Below are 17,450 nucleotides of genomic sequence, written 5' to 3'. Positions count from 1 at the left end.
TGGTGATCACATATGCTTCTGAGCAACAGCATGTTCAGTTAAACACACAAACTTGTTTGTTCTTTTATCTAGTTCTGGAAGATCAACTATACGGGGTGCTCCTTCATGATATCAAAATAATTTACTCAAATTGTTGTAGATCATGCTTCTGTCCCCGGCAACCAATCTTAAGGGCCTCATACAAATGAACACCTCATACATTTACTCAGGGTGGTGCCCCTCAGTACATTTTGAAGGTGATGGAAAAAAAGAGAACTCTTGTGAAATGGTATTCAATAGATGTAATTAATGGCATTTCGGTTTAGTTGTTGGATCAGTTTTGAGCCGGATACATTTTTAGAATAGTTGGGAGAATGCCTTTAGGAGTGGTATTGAACAAGTCATCACTGCCCTAGCAGTGGCAGCAAAAAACAGATTTAAAGCTGTAATTCTGGAGTTAACATTTGAAAAGTAATTAATACTATGAGATGATGAGACATCGCGAGTTTAATGCTATGCTTATGCAGACTAATTAAGTATGCTGTTTGTGACGTTGCTTCAATCATTTGAATAAAGTGTTGGTTTCTTTGCAGGGGCAGCAAGTAACAAAAAAATTAAAGGTGCCAAAATAAGTAAAACAAAATCACATCAACAGGTTAAAATCAATAATGTAACAAAAATTGATTCACCTGCAGATTTAGATGGAATGGACAGATTAGTGGAAACAAATACAGCTAAAGGAAAAACAAATGAACAGTTAGGTTCAATGAGTGAAAATACTGAAATGCAAGCTGTTTCAGAGTATCGAGGAAAGAAACGAAAAGTTGATGATGTACTAGAGAATAATGAAGTGAAACAAAAACCTATGAAAATAAAAAAATCCATACTTAAAGTTTCTAGTAAACACAAATGTCCTATCTCAGAGGAAAGAACTGAAAGATTTTTGGAAGAAGAAGAACCTGAAAACCCAAAAAGAGAAGAGGGCTTTGCTCTACCACCGAAAGTGAAGTCTAGAGTCTCAGCTTTAAGAAAATCTCTTTTGCCACCAATGCGGACTCAACGACTATCTAGTTTTAAGGGATCTCTAGAAACTTTTGGTGCAGTATATGTAAAAACTCCAGTTGCTAATACAAAGACAGCACTAGAGATTGATCCTGATAGTGTGACACCCGGGCTAAGCCCAACAAAGTCTCCGCAGCAAACAGATATTTCTCAAGAACTCACTGTTAAAGAAATAAGAAGTAAATCTAGGATGCCAGTTTGTACTTTCAGTGAAGGTAATCTTGTCTCTGAAAATGAGAATGAAGACCAGTTAAAAGATGTTGACCAGATCGAAAATATAGACCTTGTGCTGGATGTTGCCAAAGCGTCACTAGAGAATCCTAAGCATGACACACATGAGAAATTGTTGAAAAGGTCTTGCTTGAAGGAAAATTCTTCAGAAGATGCAGAAAACTTGGAAGAAGATCCCAGGCTTTACACCCATGACAAGAATGTCACAAAGATTCACAGTAGAGGGCGTACTTTAAGACTTGGGCATGTTTTGGAAGAGGATCACGGTTCTTGCAAGTATGGTAAGCCAGCGATTGGGTCTGTGCAGAATGAACGCTGTACAGAATTTGTGCATAACGAACTCTGTTCAGAAGTTGCAGCCGGTCTTCATCAAAAGGCAGATGTCAAAAAAGCTAAACTGTCTTGCCAGAAAGAGCATTTTCTAGAAAGTGTAAATGCATTGCAAGAAGATCTTGAAGTTAACACACATGTAAAAAATATCAAAACGTCTTACTGTAAAGAAGTACCTGAACATATGGAACGCAGTAAACCAAATAACAATAATCTGAATCATAATAACACTTCATCCTCTTCATCTTCTTCAGACGGCAATGTGGAGGAAGGCACAATGAGAATAAATACACAGTCCCATTCTGATTACAGTGAAAACTCTAGTTCAAGAAAAGAAGATAGCAGAGAGCCAGAACAATTGACACACATGTCTGAGCAGTTCGATAGAATATTGGAAAAGAAGAATCTAGGCACATTTGATAAAAATATCAATGTAGTCACTCCCCAGAAAAAATATTTCAACAGATTTCCGTAAGTACTTTCCCTGATGTTGAAAAATACTAGGAAAAAACTTGTATATATTGTATAAAACACTTCTTTGTGATGAGCTGATTCACTTTTGCTTAATACTGTTTTTTTCTCATTCACTAAATTTCTGTGAAGCTGCCATTGACCTGTCACAGTCATTTGCTGAGAGGCTAAATTGAGCCTTAAATAGTACAGTATTCTTTGAGCTCAGGCTCCTGTTTATATGCCTGGAATAACCTTTATTCCTGAAATATCCTCTCTGTGTTGTGTAGTTTTTAACCTTATTTACATTTACCAAACAAATGTGTCTGTATGAGGCAGAACATGCATTGATTGTAGAGCCATTGGTTCACAGATTCCACGTGCTAATCATTATATACCCATTTTTAGAGATCATGAGCGTACTGCCGGGCCAACTGCGGGTCTCTACTATTAGTAAGTCATCCATTTGATTAGACTACTGAGATGTGCTTGTCACTTGCCCCACACTGTGGCCCCCTTCTATTATATAAATTAGTTTCTCTTACTTCATACAGTTATCCATTCCTTGCACTGTTACACTGTAGTTGAGGAGTCCCTCAGACCCTTCACAAATAAATTATAACTGTCCTAATAACAGTTAGCACTCATCAATAGTGATATTTTCCCCAGTGTTCCCTAGGACTCCTAGAATGAACAATTTTGTGTCCGGGTTGATGTATATCCTGCTGTTTCTAACTAGTCTTTAAAACTATCCTTTATGGACAGACCAGACCATGCGGCAGAAGCTACTACTGTCTTTTTATTTTATTTTATTTTTTACAGTGCCTGCATCTTACCCAAGCACATTGTTACTTAAAATTGAATGCCTTTATCAAGACAATCTGTACACCTCTTTCTCCTCATCCTTAAACCATGTTACCACATTTGTCACAGTTGCAGAGGGATTACATAGCCAACTCCTTCAAAGAAAATGTTTTTACTGGCCACAAGCATTAACCCTACATGGATAATCCTCATTTCGCCCTGGCGTTACTTCCACTTTTTTTTCTAGATGAAGTTCTTAAATAATTTCTGGAAGCATCAGTTGACCAGATTCTGGGATGGTTATGACTTATTTCGACAGTGTGACAGCCAGACCTACCAGCTTCTAACCCCATCCCCAAAAAGATAATTTACACCCCGCACAACTTGTCAGTTACTCACCTGTTGTGAGATTTCAGTTATGAATATATTAATTGAGAAACTACTTGCAAACCAGCTACAAGTCCAAAGGATAGGATTGATCAGTCGGGATGAATGCTTTTCTATTGAGATTTAAGATAACATCAGCCAGAATGTAGCCAAGACACGTGGCACTTAATAATGAATCTGTCAGCAGTGCCTGACATCATGAGCCATGCTATTCCTTTAAAAGGGACTGCCTATCACATTAGGAGTGCAGTGGCTGAAATGGCAGTGCTTTCAATCTTGTCTGAATTATTTATAAAATCACATTTAATCTGGATATTTTTCTCTTTATGAATAACACTTGTTTATGTGATACCACAGGGGTACCCACTTTCACCTCGCTTTTTTAACATCTTCGTCTGGCCTCTGAAACATAAAGGAAGGCTCCCACAATTCAAAAACTATGCAACTAAAATCACAGATTTACCTGGACTTTTCTATGTCCGCTTCACTTAGTCTGTTTGATATCACTTAGGACCACTTGGTGAAAAACGGCCCTATAACTCAGTTACCCATCTGTAATTCTGTATATAATCATAAACCTCAATTTCTTTATTTTTCCTGTCAGTCAGTCTGAGCATCTCAGCATCTACAAATGTATCCACACAAAGGGTGATATTTAAGTGCAGTCACCTCAATACAAATGAACATTTGAGAATCACTGGTGGTATCAAGAAACAAGGGGCATTTAAAATGGTGCATGGCTCACAAACATAGCAGATGTATTGACTGCTCATTTACAAGTGCATTGACTGTAATCTATTTGTAATACATCGGACAGGACATCTGTAGTTTGTGGTAGAATGCTATGTCAACTAAACTCTAAATAAGGCACAGTCTAATCTGCTGAGCTACCACTTCCCACCTCCCCAACCATCAGTACTTTCTGTGCTGTAACAAGGGACCTACACTGTTTCTGGATCTTCATCATCTTCGCTTTTTAAAGTGACAAACTCCATGACAGGCCATAGTTGTCAGTGATTTGGCCTGGTGCACTGTGTCATTGGCCCTTTCACGGTGCATGTAATAAACCTAGTATGTCCCTCATTAGCCCTAAATAGTGCATCAGGCAATGGTCCTAGTGACAAGCATCATTGACCTTTCAATACAGACCTCAGCTGCACTTGTGAAAGATGTCGATGGCACCTCAGTGCATGCACCAATATGTGTTGTGCAGAGCTCCAGTGGCCCCATGCAGTGCCTGAACTGTGCCTAGTGACAGACCTCAGATGCTGCACAAAGTGCACACATCATTAGTAGACCCACTCAGTAGGTATATCAGTGAGCATTATAAGAACTGTCAGTGGTCCAACACAGTAGACTCAGCCTTGGGCAGAGTAAGTGGCAACATTGGCCTGACTCTGTATATGTCGATAATCCTAATAAGGAGAATTAGTAGATGTCTGCTACTGAGACTTGCCTCCTCTGTCATCTTATCATAGGCAGGAATAATAATATTTTTCATTTAGTCCAAGTCTGCTTTGACTGATGATGCTTTCCAGACAGAAGCCACAGGCAGATCTAATATCTCGTATACAGAAAAACCTGCCATGAAAAACTCTTTAAAATGTAAAAAGACACTTAGTGAAGCATTCTCCCAACTATAAACACTTGTTTTCTGCAGGGAGCCACATTTGAACCAGCCGAAACAGCACAGACTTACTCTGAGGAGATGAGAAAGATTTCTTCTAATCAGACCATTGGCCACCATTGATTGTAAAGCACACTGAAACAGTTTGACAAGCCTGCTTCCAAGTGTTTAAAACTGGCCACACTCCTGTTGTCAGAAGCGTGATCTATAGCAGTGGTTTGACTTATGTTGACCCCCTCTTAATCATTATTGGAATCAGGGGACCCCCACTAAATCTTTATTGGAGTTCGGGGACCCTCACTAAGTCATTATTGGAAACCTTGGACCACAGCCTGGTCATTTCTGATGATTTAAACTGGAAACAAAAATACAAAATAAATACAGGACAAGCCTTTACCATATAAAATACAAACTATTAAATATTTTATTTAATTCAGTAATATATAAAAACATCAGTATTGTAATTTTAATAGAAATATTGGTTCATTTGTCATTTCAATTGAGGACACACATCATCCATACCATATTCTTTTTGATACACTTGTACTGTTCCCACAAATCAATCTGAGAATACTACCTTCATTTTTAGCATCCAATTTCAAATCCTTCACGTTTCTGTGACGTTTAAAATTTTTCAGTTGTACATTTTGCTGCTTTATTGATTTACACTTTATTATAATATTTTATTATTCATTTTTTAAGCAGTCACGACCCCCTTTAGTAGGCCTCGCAAACTCTTATAGGCCCCCGGACCACAGGTTAAGAAGCTCTGATCTGCAGGATATCAGAAAACTTGCAGGAGTTTTTAGGGCAAGTTATCAAAAAAATCGCTGAGATAGTGGCACCTGTGCTCTAATTTTTGATGTAACACTCTTTTTACAGATCAAAAATCCATGGTGTGAAACTCCATTTTAGCGTCTCTGTGGAAAAGTTAGAACTATCTGGCCTTCTACAAACAATTGAAGAACTGGTTGTTTTACTCGATACATCTACATCATATGCACTCAGTTTGGACCTCACTAATTACTCAAGTTGCTAGCTCAAGCTCAGGCAGATCAGTATTACCTTTTCTAACTCCTTATCTTGTAGAGAATTTATCTAGCCACATATTCCTTACCTTAGAATATTCCAGAAGTGTCGAACTGGATTAGGAAACTTTTGGTGAACAGTACCGTCTACGTGCCGGTGGTGGTGGTGTTCAACATTGCGTCATCCGTACCTGAACAAAGTGCGTGGTCCCTATATAAGCACCATCCCAGTGCGTTATCAGTTTCTTTTCACAGCCCTCCATGACAAAAGCACAGAGCCACAAGCAATACTGACCTCAGGTGTGGCAGGCTAGGGCCCTTTTGAAAGGGAACATCACTTTTACTCTGCGGCTGGACAGAGTCTTCTCCATATAAGGCGTTACCAAAAGTAAGTAACTTGTTCATTTGATAGAGACTTCTAACCACTCACCTCTTACCCTTAGAAAAGATACCCAAGATCACTTTGCTGCCTGACAGATATCCATGACAGGAACCCCACAAGCTAATGCAGTGGTCGCAGTTTTTGGCTGTGTTAGGAGTTTGCAAGCCTTCATGAACTTCTATTTGCCCAATGCGTAGCAGACCTTGATACAAAGCACTGTCCATCATGAGCTGACTCTCTCCTCTTCTTTAGAGGGGTGAGGTGCAACGTAAAAGATAGGCAGAGTGATGGATTGACCTATATGAAAGGGACTTAACACCTTTGGTAAAAAAAGGATGCTTGAGTCCAAAGGACCAGCTTGTCTGGGTAGATGGACTGGGGCATGTACGAACAGTGCCTGTAACTCAGTAAGTGGACAGTTGGATAGCGACTCAAAGGGGGCACACATTAGAAATGTGAGAACTCGGTTGAAGTCCCACCATGGCATAATGAAATGTGTTGTTGGAAACATATGCTGGATACCTTTCAGGAACCAATGTCCAACAGGGGATTTGAAAAGAGATGGCGGTTTGCCAATCACAGAAAGGCCAAACTAGCAGAAAGAAAACCTTTTAACGTGCCCAAAGCAGAACCCTGCTAGGCCGCGGCAAGAATGAACAAACAGCCCTGGGAAAGGGATGCAGATAGAAGGTCAACATGTTTATTTGTACACCATGTCACACTCTTGCGTTAACGCCAGGTGTATACCATCTTGGTGAAGAGATGCCTGGCTGCCAAGATAACATTCCAGCCTTCGAGTGGAGTGTCCAAAGCTGTTGATTGACACTGCTTAATTGCCACACATGAAGGTGAAGCTTTTTTTATTTATGGTTAGGGTGCAGAATCACGCCCTTTTGCTGCGATACAAGATCCTCCAAAAGAGAGAGCCTGACCGGAGGACCAACACTCATGCTCAGCTGCTCAGGGTACCAGACTATCCATACCCATGCCGAATCCACAAAAAGTACTTGGGTCCAGTCGTTCCTGATCTTCTTGAGAACTCTGGGCAGAAGTGGTATTGGCAGAAAGGCGTTCAGGAAGCCAGAGCTCCACTGGCGACATAAAGCATCTCTGAAGGAGAGCTGCCTTGGAAACTTGCTGACATTGCACGTTCTTGGTGGAGGCAAACAGTTCTAACCAAGGACCTCCCCACTATTGGACAAGACCTTGCTCTACTTCCGGATGGAGACACCATTCGTGGTTTACACTTTGACGGCTGAATTTGTCTGCTGTGGTCTTCAGAGGTCTTGCCAGGTGTTGAACCAATAGGATTATACCCTGGTGTTCCAACCAAGTCCAGAGGCTCAGTGCCTCTTGACAAAGGTTCCATGCCCTGTTTGCTGTAATACCACATGACGGTCTATAAACACCTGTACCAGCCGTCCCCTGATTAAAGAAAGAAAAACTTTCAGTACCAATTGGATTGCTTGTAGGTCCAACAAATTGATGTGATTGATTTTAATTTTAATTGAAAAGAACAAAAGATTGAAGTAGAACCCAGATTCTGCCAGAGCCCTCTGAACTCAACCTCTCCCAGACGGGCACCCCACCTCAAGAATGACGCATCTGTCACTACAGTCAACTTTGTTTGGGGAAGGGAGAGAGGTGTCTGCCACGGACAAAATTGTGGTTTGTTAGCCACCACTGCAGGTCTTTTGAAGTTCCCTCTGAGATCTGGACATTGTCAGAGAGATTCCTCTGATGCCTCATTCATTGGAACGTCAGATCCCACTACAAAGCCTGCATATGCCAATGATTATAGACACTAAACAAATACAAGAGCAACCCATAATGTCCACGTGAACCTGGGTATAATTATCACAAAACACGGATCCACTTGAAACTCATTTTCAATCAATTTAATTACTATAGCAGAAAAAGCGCCACTGAATTCAGTACCAACACATATGTGAAAAACATGTTTTTAATGTTTTGGAAGCTGCATCAGCATATAATGGTGAATCATTTTTATAATCATACTTTAGGAAAATAAACAAAGAGTGATAGTTGAAAAAAGGGAAAATAAAGAATGAGTGATAGTCGAAAAAAGTGTGATTCCCAAAGTCAGAAAAGAGGCACCACACCATACAGCAAAAAAGAAATTGCTTATAGTTCAGTGATCTTTGGTGTATCTCACAAAGACAGCATCTTATTAAGTTATAAAGTATGCTTGCCAGTACATTGATAATTTGAAACATAATCAAAGAGGTCTTTTGTGATTAATGTGTCAACTGCGTTTTCCAATCTTACACCAATACGTATATTATTTTAAATCTAACCCTTTTTGTTTCTATACACCATAGCACACTCCTTACTGATGATCTTTTCCTTGACAGTTCCCCAGGTCATTTTTTATCCTGATGAGACCCTAGTATCCAGCATGAGAGTCGAAATGCTTCAAGCACGTTAATCAGACAAGACCTCTTTGATTATGTTTTGTATACATTTTTTTTTTTTTTTTTTAAATAAGCCTGTGGTTCTCAAGTAGGTGTGGTGCCCAAGGGCCACCGATGATGAAGTCGACTGGCTCACCAAGTCTATTGTATTTAGCCCACGTGTTGAGGTGAACTTGGCAGTATCCCTCCCATTAGCAGTTGCTTGAGAGAATATGGTTCGGGCCTCCTCCAAGACCACGGCAGCAGTGTGCAATCGAGTCCCAGATCGTATGTCAGAATCCGTCCAGCAAGCATGCAGTATTCACTGACTTCAGTGTCAGGCTGGTAGAAAAGAAAATCCTTTTACCAAAGGTATCCAGCCTTTTGGATTTCCTGTCCAGAGGAGTGGTAGAGAATGTGCCTGGGTTGATTTTAGAAGTGGAGGCTTGGACCACCAAGCTCTCCAGGGTGGGGTGCTTGGTGATCAAACTGGGGTCCCCTGGGTGAGGGTGATGATGGTGACCTATTTGCCCTATGCACAGAAGCCCCTTTGCAGGACTTGGACCAGGCCTTAGTAGGATGCCCACAAGGGCTTCATTGAATGGAAGTAATAATTTAGTGGGGGCAACTCCCAGCTGAAGCATCCCAGTCAAGACGTTTATTTTGACTGGCACTGAGTGTAGTGTACAGTTCAGGACCTTAGCCGCCCACCACACCACAATTAAGAATGAGACACCTTCACCTGTAGCCACGGTAGGGGGAGAGACCAGGCCAGTGTCTGTGTAGGTGTCCAGCCCACTGGCATGTGCCAGATCCTAATACCACCTGTCCTTGAGATCTTCTAATGTATGATATCCACTAGGGTCCGCAGACCCCTCCCAATCATCACCCAATCTAGGTAATGACTCTGGGTCATCGCTGGATGATGCCCATCTGTCTGTTTATCAGAGTTGGGAATAAAGATGGGGGTGGTACCACCACTGAGCGTTGGTGGCGCTAAAGGATGTGGTCACTGTTGCAGGCACCAGGGAAGGCTGACGTTGCTTGACCGACACTGCTTCAGATCAGTCAATGGATCCCTGGGGCCCAAATGGAACAAGTGTCTAACCCATTGACTGAAGATCAATAGGGGGATTCGCCTGGATTCGTGGAGCCTAAGGGTGTTCCAGAGGGGTCAGGCTGCCCAGAGATGATGTGCATAACCTTGTAAAATTCTTTAATTTAGGCAGCAGTGGATCCGAGCCCCAGAAATTCAGGGAGGACCATAGCTAGCTTTGTTGCAGGCCTAGTACAGAGCTAGGCCACGAAAGCTAATAGTCCAGGACTTTCCCAAAGATTTGATTGGTGAAATTGAAGACCTCTTCAACTTTTTTTGTTCTTGTGGGACTTACCCGCCTTCCCCAGTGACTTGATATGTAATGAGGATTGCCAGGTACTGCTTCACATACGATCTCTGGACCTTCCGTGCAGCCTTGATCTGGAGTGTCACAGAATTGATCAACATTGGGTGGGAAGGAGCTTATCAGTTCTTCTGGGGCTTCCCAAGGTAAGGATTGGCACATACAATGGTACTTATGTTTGAGCCTACTAGGGCTCTAACCACTGCTCCACTTAAACTTAGAAGGTAAGGTTAAATGATTTGCTGCAACCAGCAGTCCATGTTGCCATTCTACATGATAACACTCCGACCTAGACAAACCAAAAAACGTAATTTACAATCCACAAACTACCAAATACCCTCCACCTACAGAGCACACTTTCCAACTCGTGCTTATTTTTGGGACAGAAAAGTACCCGGCAAGTTGATGAGGGTGCACACTTTTCCTGAGCGTCCTGTCTGTAATATCTGGATGCCTGGAACTGATTTTTGGTTATTGGCGAACACAAGTTATATGTTTGTGCCATGACCTAGGCCTGTCTCAATGTAATGCGGTCCATTTAGTCTTGGAGGGTCAGACCAAGCATGTTCAGTATTATCAGTAATGTGTACAGTCCTATTTGATAGAGACTTCTAGTTGCAGATTTTTTACCTTAGAATTTCCCACAGGCGTCAGACTGGATTCACAGAATTTTCTTCAAGCAGTACCCTTGTGCGCCATCAGATGCGTCGATCGACTCCATGTTCATCATGGTCGCTGTGATGACGTCATGGTCGTATATAGCTGCAGTCTCTGCGCAGTGACATCAATTCTTTTCTTTCTGCCGAACACGCTGATCCGGAGTGAGCTACCCTGGTCGTGTTTTGACCAATTTCAATACCTTTGTCGTGTTTTTTTGTGACTTTTGTGGCGGCGAGGCCGTCCCCGAAGGCCGGGTTCAAACCATGCGAGGACTGTCACCACATGATGTTGGTTTTGGATCTGCACCGGGTCTGTTTATGGTGTTTGGAGCTAGACTACGACCCAAAGTTGTGATCTGAGTGCCGGGCCTTGCATCTGAAGGCTTTTCAAGAGCGCTCCCTAAAGTTCATGGCGGCCTGGCGCTCGACTCCGCATCGCCTTTGGTCTCATTCGAGAGGAAGGTCTCTAGACCGCTTGCGGAGTCATCACCACTTGTCTTCTTCCAAGTCTTCAGGTCACTCGGGTAAGAAGAAGAAGACGCAGAAGGCTAGGCATTCTTCGACTTCACCCTGTCGCTTGGCTAAAGTGACGTGGGAGGAGCGTTGATGCTCCAGGCCCCTGTCCGCGCAGCCTACTTCTGGGTCCGCTCCGCGCTTTCCCGAGTTTCCAGGAGCCGGAGCAACCCTTTCCTAACTAAAGGAGTTCTATGAGGCCATGCATCTCATATTTGGGCCGTCTGGGACCCCCCCCCCCCTTGCTCCAGTGCCGTCCGTGCCTGGAGGTTTGATTGGGGAACCTTCGGGTTATGTGCTGGTGGCTTAGGCCTCTGAGGGCCCCTCCGGTTCTGCTATCGGATCCATGCTGACGCCGTTCATTCCATAACCACCTTCCCCAGTGCTGACTAAGTCGTCAACGCTCTCAACGTCGGTTGAGCCCACGATCGACGTCGACCCAATCCTAATTTCTGACCACCCGGAGCCGAAACTGCATCGGCCGATGCAGCTTCCACTTCGATGGGGCCTACTCAACCCAGGTCAGTTTCAGACCCTTTTTCTTGTGGGTACGAATATAAGGAGGGATTGGTGGGGTCGCTGGACCCTTATGAATACCAGGTAGAAGACCCTAACATGGACTGGGCACAGGAATTGGGCAAGGCCAGTGGTCTGGATACTTTGCCAGATGCTGGCATGCTTTTTCCTCCTACTGCGGGTACAGCGGAGGGAGCCTCCTATTCATTGGTGGTCAGTAGGACGGCTGAGGTACTTGTCCTCGAACTGCCCACTGTAGTGGTCAGGACTAATCTCCTGACTGAAGTGCTCTACCCTGGGTCTTCCACTTTGAAGTCTCCACTCCCATTCAATGAAGCCCTCACTGATGTCCTTCTAGGTACTTGGTCCAGACCCAGCACAGGGGATCCTGTGAGCAGGACAATTGCCCGCCTCCATCGACCTGCCCCGAATGACCCTAAATTCCTGTCCCAACACCCCACACCTGAAATTCTTGTGATTCAGGCTTCTTCTTCTTCCGGCGCATTCCTGTGTGCTCCGCCAGATAGGGGAGAGACTGGACCAGTTTGGGAAGAAGATGTTTTCTTGATCCAGTCTGGCGTTGCGGTCAGTGAGCACTGCATGTCTTTTGGGCCTCTATAACCTCTCATTGTGGGATATGGTCGCGCAGGTCTTGCCACTGATCCCAGAGGAGGCCCAGGCTTTTATCTCTCAAGCTGTTGCTGATGGGAGAGATGCAGGAAGTTGACTATTCGATATGGGCAGGACACAACTGACTCTCTGGGCAGATTGGTTTCGTCAACAGTGACCTTGAGGTTCCACATCTGGTTTTGCAGGGGATGTCCAGCAGTCCCTTATGGACATGCCCTTTGATGGCATCCGTCTCTTCAGAGACAAGGCGGACTCAGCGCTTGATAGATTCAAGGAGTCGCGGGCTATGGCTCGGTCCCCTGGCCTTTCAACTGCACCTAGCCCCGAAAAGTCCCCCTTTCGTCCCTTTTGTGGCCATTTAAGGGGCTCCCTGTTGCGTCCCTTTCCGAGCTGCCTTGCCACCCACGCTACTCAGCCCCTCATGGCCAGGGATGCCGAATCCCACGTGCTCGGACAGGGAGCAAGTGGTCTACCCAGTCCACCCCCACTCCTGCTGCAGCCTCCAAGCCTTCCTAGTCCGTTACTCCATCTCAGACCAGTTGGGGGCAGGCTTCACCATCACCTGCCCCACTGAACATCCATCACAACGGACAGGTGGATTTTGCAGATCGTCCAAAGGGGCTACTACCTTCCCTCCGAGACTGCCCCTCCGGCCATGCCTCCTTCATATGGCTGCTTACCGGAGGATCATGGGGCACTTTTCCACGAGGAAGTCACAGCTCTCTTGGCCAAGGGAGCCATGTAGAGAAGGGTCCCTGCACCAGAAGTAGGTTGTAGTTGTTATTCCCGCTATTTTCTGGTGCTCAAAAAGGACAAGGACTTACTTCCTATCCTAGACCTTCGGGTCCTCAATCTCTTCCTCAAGAAGTCAACAGCAGATCCCTCTCCCTTCCCCAACCAGATCTTACCGTAATGACAGACGCGTCCCTCCTGCAATGGGGCGGCCACATGGAAGAGGCGGAGATCAGAGGTGTTTTGTCTCTGGTGGACTCTGTACTCCACATCAATCTTCTGGGGCTCTGGGCGATCAGGCTTGCATTGAAAGCATTCCTTCCCTCTCCCAAAGGAAAAGTGGTGCAGGTGTTCATGGTCAACACTATCCCCACATGGTAGAGCAACAAACCGGGGCGGAGTGGGGTCCTGGACTCTTTGTCAAGAGGCTCTACGCCTCTGGATGTGGCTGGCAAATCAGGGCCTCTGGACGTGCTGTCACATCAGGGGATTACCCTGGTGGTTCAACATCTGATGGGCTTTCTGAACACCACAGCAGACAAATTCAGCCGTTGATGCATAGTCGGTTCAATATGGCATCTCCATCCAGTGGTGGCACGAGATCTCTTTCAGAAGCAGGGAAAGCCTTGATTAGATCTGTTTGCCTGTGCACAGAACACACAATGTCAGCTCTTTTGCACGTTGGAGTTTCCAATGCAGCACTCGTTCAGCGATGCTTTTCGCCTCAAGTGAAACTGAGGCCTCCTTTACGCCTCCCCACCCATACCACTTCTGTCTAGAGTTCTGAAGAAGATCAAGAATGACCGAGCCCAAGTAATCCTTGTGGCTCCGGACCGGTCACAGAGAGTATGCTATCTAGAGCTACTGAACATGGCCACAGATCCTCCTGTCATACAGCCCTTCCAGAGGACCTTCTGTCACAGCACCAGAGGATTGTCCTCCATCCGAACCTGTCCAATCTTCGCCTTCATGAGTGGAGATTGAGTGGCAGCAGATGACAGCTTTTGACCTTCCAGCCGAGTCTGTGACGTTATCTTGGTAGCCAGGCGTCCCTCCACCAAAACGGTATTTGCCTTTCGTTTGCATAAATTTGTGCCATGGTGTACCAACAAGTCTGTTGATCCCCTTTCTGCTCCTCTCACTGAGGTTCTTTTGCTCATCCTTACATTAGCCCAGCAGTGCTCTGCTTTAGGCACCCTTAAGGATTACTTGTCGGCTATCTCAGCCTTTCTTAGGATGCCAGACCAACCTTCCCTTTTCAAATCTTCTATTGTTGGTAGATTCCTTAAGGGACTCAACCATTTGTTTTCTCCTACTCTGTTTATTATGCCTTAGTGGGACCTCAATCTGGTCCTCACTTACTTGATGTGTGCCGCTTTTGAGCTGTTACACAGTGGCCCCTTGCGGCTCCTTACTCTCAGAACTGCATTTCTTGTTGTCACCCCTGCTCGCAGAGTGAGTGAGCTTCAAACTCTTTCTTCTAAATCCCCATTTTTGTCTGTTCACCCTTAAAATGTGGTGCTTCGTGCGAGGGCCTCCTTCCTTCCCAAGGTTGTTATGCCTTATTATGTAGGTCAGTCCATCACTTTTCACGCACTCCACATCCTTATAATAAGGAAGAGAGACTCCACTGTCTGAATCCAAAAAGAGCATTGGTTTTCTACCTCAATCATACTAAAGATTTCTGGGTGGATGATCAACTCTTTGTTGGGTAGGTGGGTGTGAAGAAAGGGAAGGCGGTGCAGAAGCGTGCCATCTCACGATGGGTACTACTTTGCATTAAACTGTGCTATGCTTTGGCAAAGAAGCAACCCTTGAGGGCTTGCATGTGCACTCCACAAGAGCAATTGTTGCTTCCACAGCGTTAGCGCGTTGAGTTCCTGTCCTGGATATCTGCCAGGCAACAACGTGGGTATCCCGGCACACGTTCACAAAACATTACTGCCTGGACAGTCAGGTCCGTAAAGAAGTCTACTTTGGTCGTTCAGTCCTGCAGGGTGGTATTGGTTGGGTGTCTATTCCAAGGTAAGGAATCTGCAACTAGAAGTCTCCATCAGATGAGGAAGTTACTTACTTTCCGTAACAATTTTTCTGGTAGAGACAAATTCTAGTTGCAGATTCCTTACCGACACACCCATCCTTCCTGCTTGCAAACTGATTTCTAGGGACAGGGATCTCCTTTTCAGGGCCTTAGCTCTGGAACACTATTTTCAGTGTTCTTCATGGGTCTCGCTTTGGCTTGGAAAGTTATGAAAAGAAACTGACATCGCCTAGGCGGTGCCTGTGTACCACCCCGACATCATCAAGGTGTAGAAAGCTAGCCTGGTTTGTGGTGGGTATCTATGGTATTTAACACCTTATACCAGGTCCAGTTATCCCCTACTAGTGAGGTGTAGTCAGTGTCTAGGAAGTCAGGCTCACTAGAGGTAGCTGTGGATGAGCAGCCAAGACTTATTTAGGAGACATGCGTAGCTTATGCAATACCACTGTAGTCACACAGCACTTACACACATGAAAGAACCACACAGTGTTACAAAAATAAAGGTACTTTATTTTAGTGACCAACTACTAAAATACTAGATAGGCAGTACTCCATTAGGAGGTAAGTATACACAATATTAAATGTACAATAACAATCAGAAATAGGCATACAAAGGAAGTACTGCAGGCCTGGGGGGACCAAACCATATACTAAGAAAGTCGAATCCGAAGGTCGAGTCCACACCCAAGTAAGTGAAATCGGTAGAAGAGAGCTGCAGGAACTAGGAAACCCAAAGGTAAGTACCAGATTGCCCCCGGCTAGCAGGAGAAAAGAGCTAAGTTACTGGTTCTCCCCAAACCAACCCAAAGGACTTGAGAAAAGGATATTGCAAGACCCAGACAAGACTGCAAGAAACCAAAGGTGGATCCTGGAAGAGAAGGACCTGGAAAAGATGGGGACCGATGCCAGTTCATGTTGAACTGTCTGGTCGTGGCAGGAGCCACTACCGACCCGTCTATGGATGTAGGATGTGGTCGACAGTGAGATGAAGACAGTCCGCAATGCAGCACTGGAGCAGTTGAAGAGTTCCTGGGTGGTGTAGTCGACATCCCACGCCGAACGAAGAGTTGCAGTCAGTCTGTGGTGTGGAAGAACCACCAACAAGCCTTTGCAAAGGCAATTGTTGTGGTTGGTGCAAATGTGGAGTTGCCAGTGACCAGCAAGGTCCAAGGTGGACTCAGTCCACGGGGGAGTCTCAGGTGACCCTCAGCAGTGCAGAGAGTCCAAAGAAGAAGAGGCAGCCCCACAGGAGACCCACAGGCAAGTAGTCGCAGAGAGGCCCACCCAGCACACCTGAAGAGAGGTCGCAGGAAGAGCATGCAGAGGGCTGTGCATTGCAGGGAAGAGTGCTGGGGGCTGAGGCTACACGGATGCTGGATATCCCCTGGAGGAGATGCCAACAAGCCTTGGTGGCTGCAAGAGACACAGTGCACGGGGGTACTGTCCTGCGTGGGAAGGCAAGGACCTACCTTAACCAAAGTCGGGCAGCTGGCAGAGAGTAAAAAGGTGACCACTCGAGACCACTACCCATGGTGCAGAATCCACGCAGCTCAGGGAGAGGAGAGCCACGCAGCCGGTTGTCGTTGCAGTTGGTGCTTGCAAATGCAGAGAAGTGACTCCTTCACTCCAAGGGAGATTCCTTCTTGTTTCTTGGTACAGACTGAAGACTTGCCGCCCTCAGAGGATGCACAGTCGGAGAAATGTTGCAGTTGCTGGAAGGAGCCGGAGAAACAATGTTGCAGAGCAGAGTTGTCGCTGGAGCTTCAGATTGTACGTTCCTGTGGAGTCCAGTTGCGGTTTCAGTGACCAGAATTCAAAGTACAGGTTGCAGAGGATTCCTGCTGGAGTCTTGCACGTTGAATCTGAGGACCCACCCAAGACGGAGACCTTGCATAGCCCTGGAAGGGGAATTGGTCATCTAGCCACGTGACTACCTATCAGGTGTGGGCTGTGACGTCATCTGCCTGACCTGGCCACTCAGAAGACCCAGAGGCCACTGCCCACCTTGAATATAAAATGGCAGAATCAAGGGGAGGAACTCTGGGCACCACCCCTGGGGTGGTGATGGACAGGGGAGTGGTTACTCCCCTTTCCATTGTCTAGTTTGAGTGCCAGAGCAGGGACTGGAGGTTCCTGAACCAGTGTAGGCTGGTTTATGCTGGAGGGGCACCAGATGTGCCCTTCAAAGCGTACAAGTGGCTTGGAGAGGCTACCCCTTCCAAGCCATGTAACACCTATTTCCAAATACAATATTTTTAGTATTTG

General features: G+C 45.3%; 1 protein-coding gene across 3 annotated transcripts in view; it reads left to right on the top strand.

Annotated features, from left to right (window-relative positions):
- The window catches only part of CENPC (centromere protein C), a 904,489-nt gene that overhangs the window by 455,250 nt on the left and 431,789 nt on the right, over positions 1-17,450 (top strand). For all 3 annotated transcript variants that reach the window (XM_069235766.1, XM_069235758.1, XM_069235777.1), the window contains exon 16: positions 573-2,073. In XM_069235766.1, the coding sequence (XP_069091867.1) occupies positions 573-2,073 (1,501 nt within the window). The remainder of the gene's footprint in view (positions 1-572; positions 2,074-17,450) is intronic.

This window comes from Pleurodeles waltl, chromosome 1_2 (genome assembly GCF_031143425.1).
Source record: "Pleurodeles waltl isolate 20211129_DDA chromosome 1_2, aPleWal1.hap1.20221129, whole genome shotgun sequence".
Lineage (NCBI taxonomy): Eukaryota > Metazoa > Chordata > Amphibia > Caudata > Salamandridae > Pleurodeles > Pleurodeles waltl.
The sequence above is the reverse complement of the archived record's forward strand: the minus strand, read 5'-3'. Positions and strand labels throughout refer to the sequence as shown.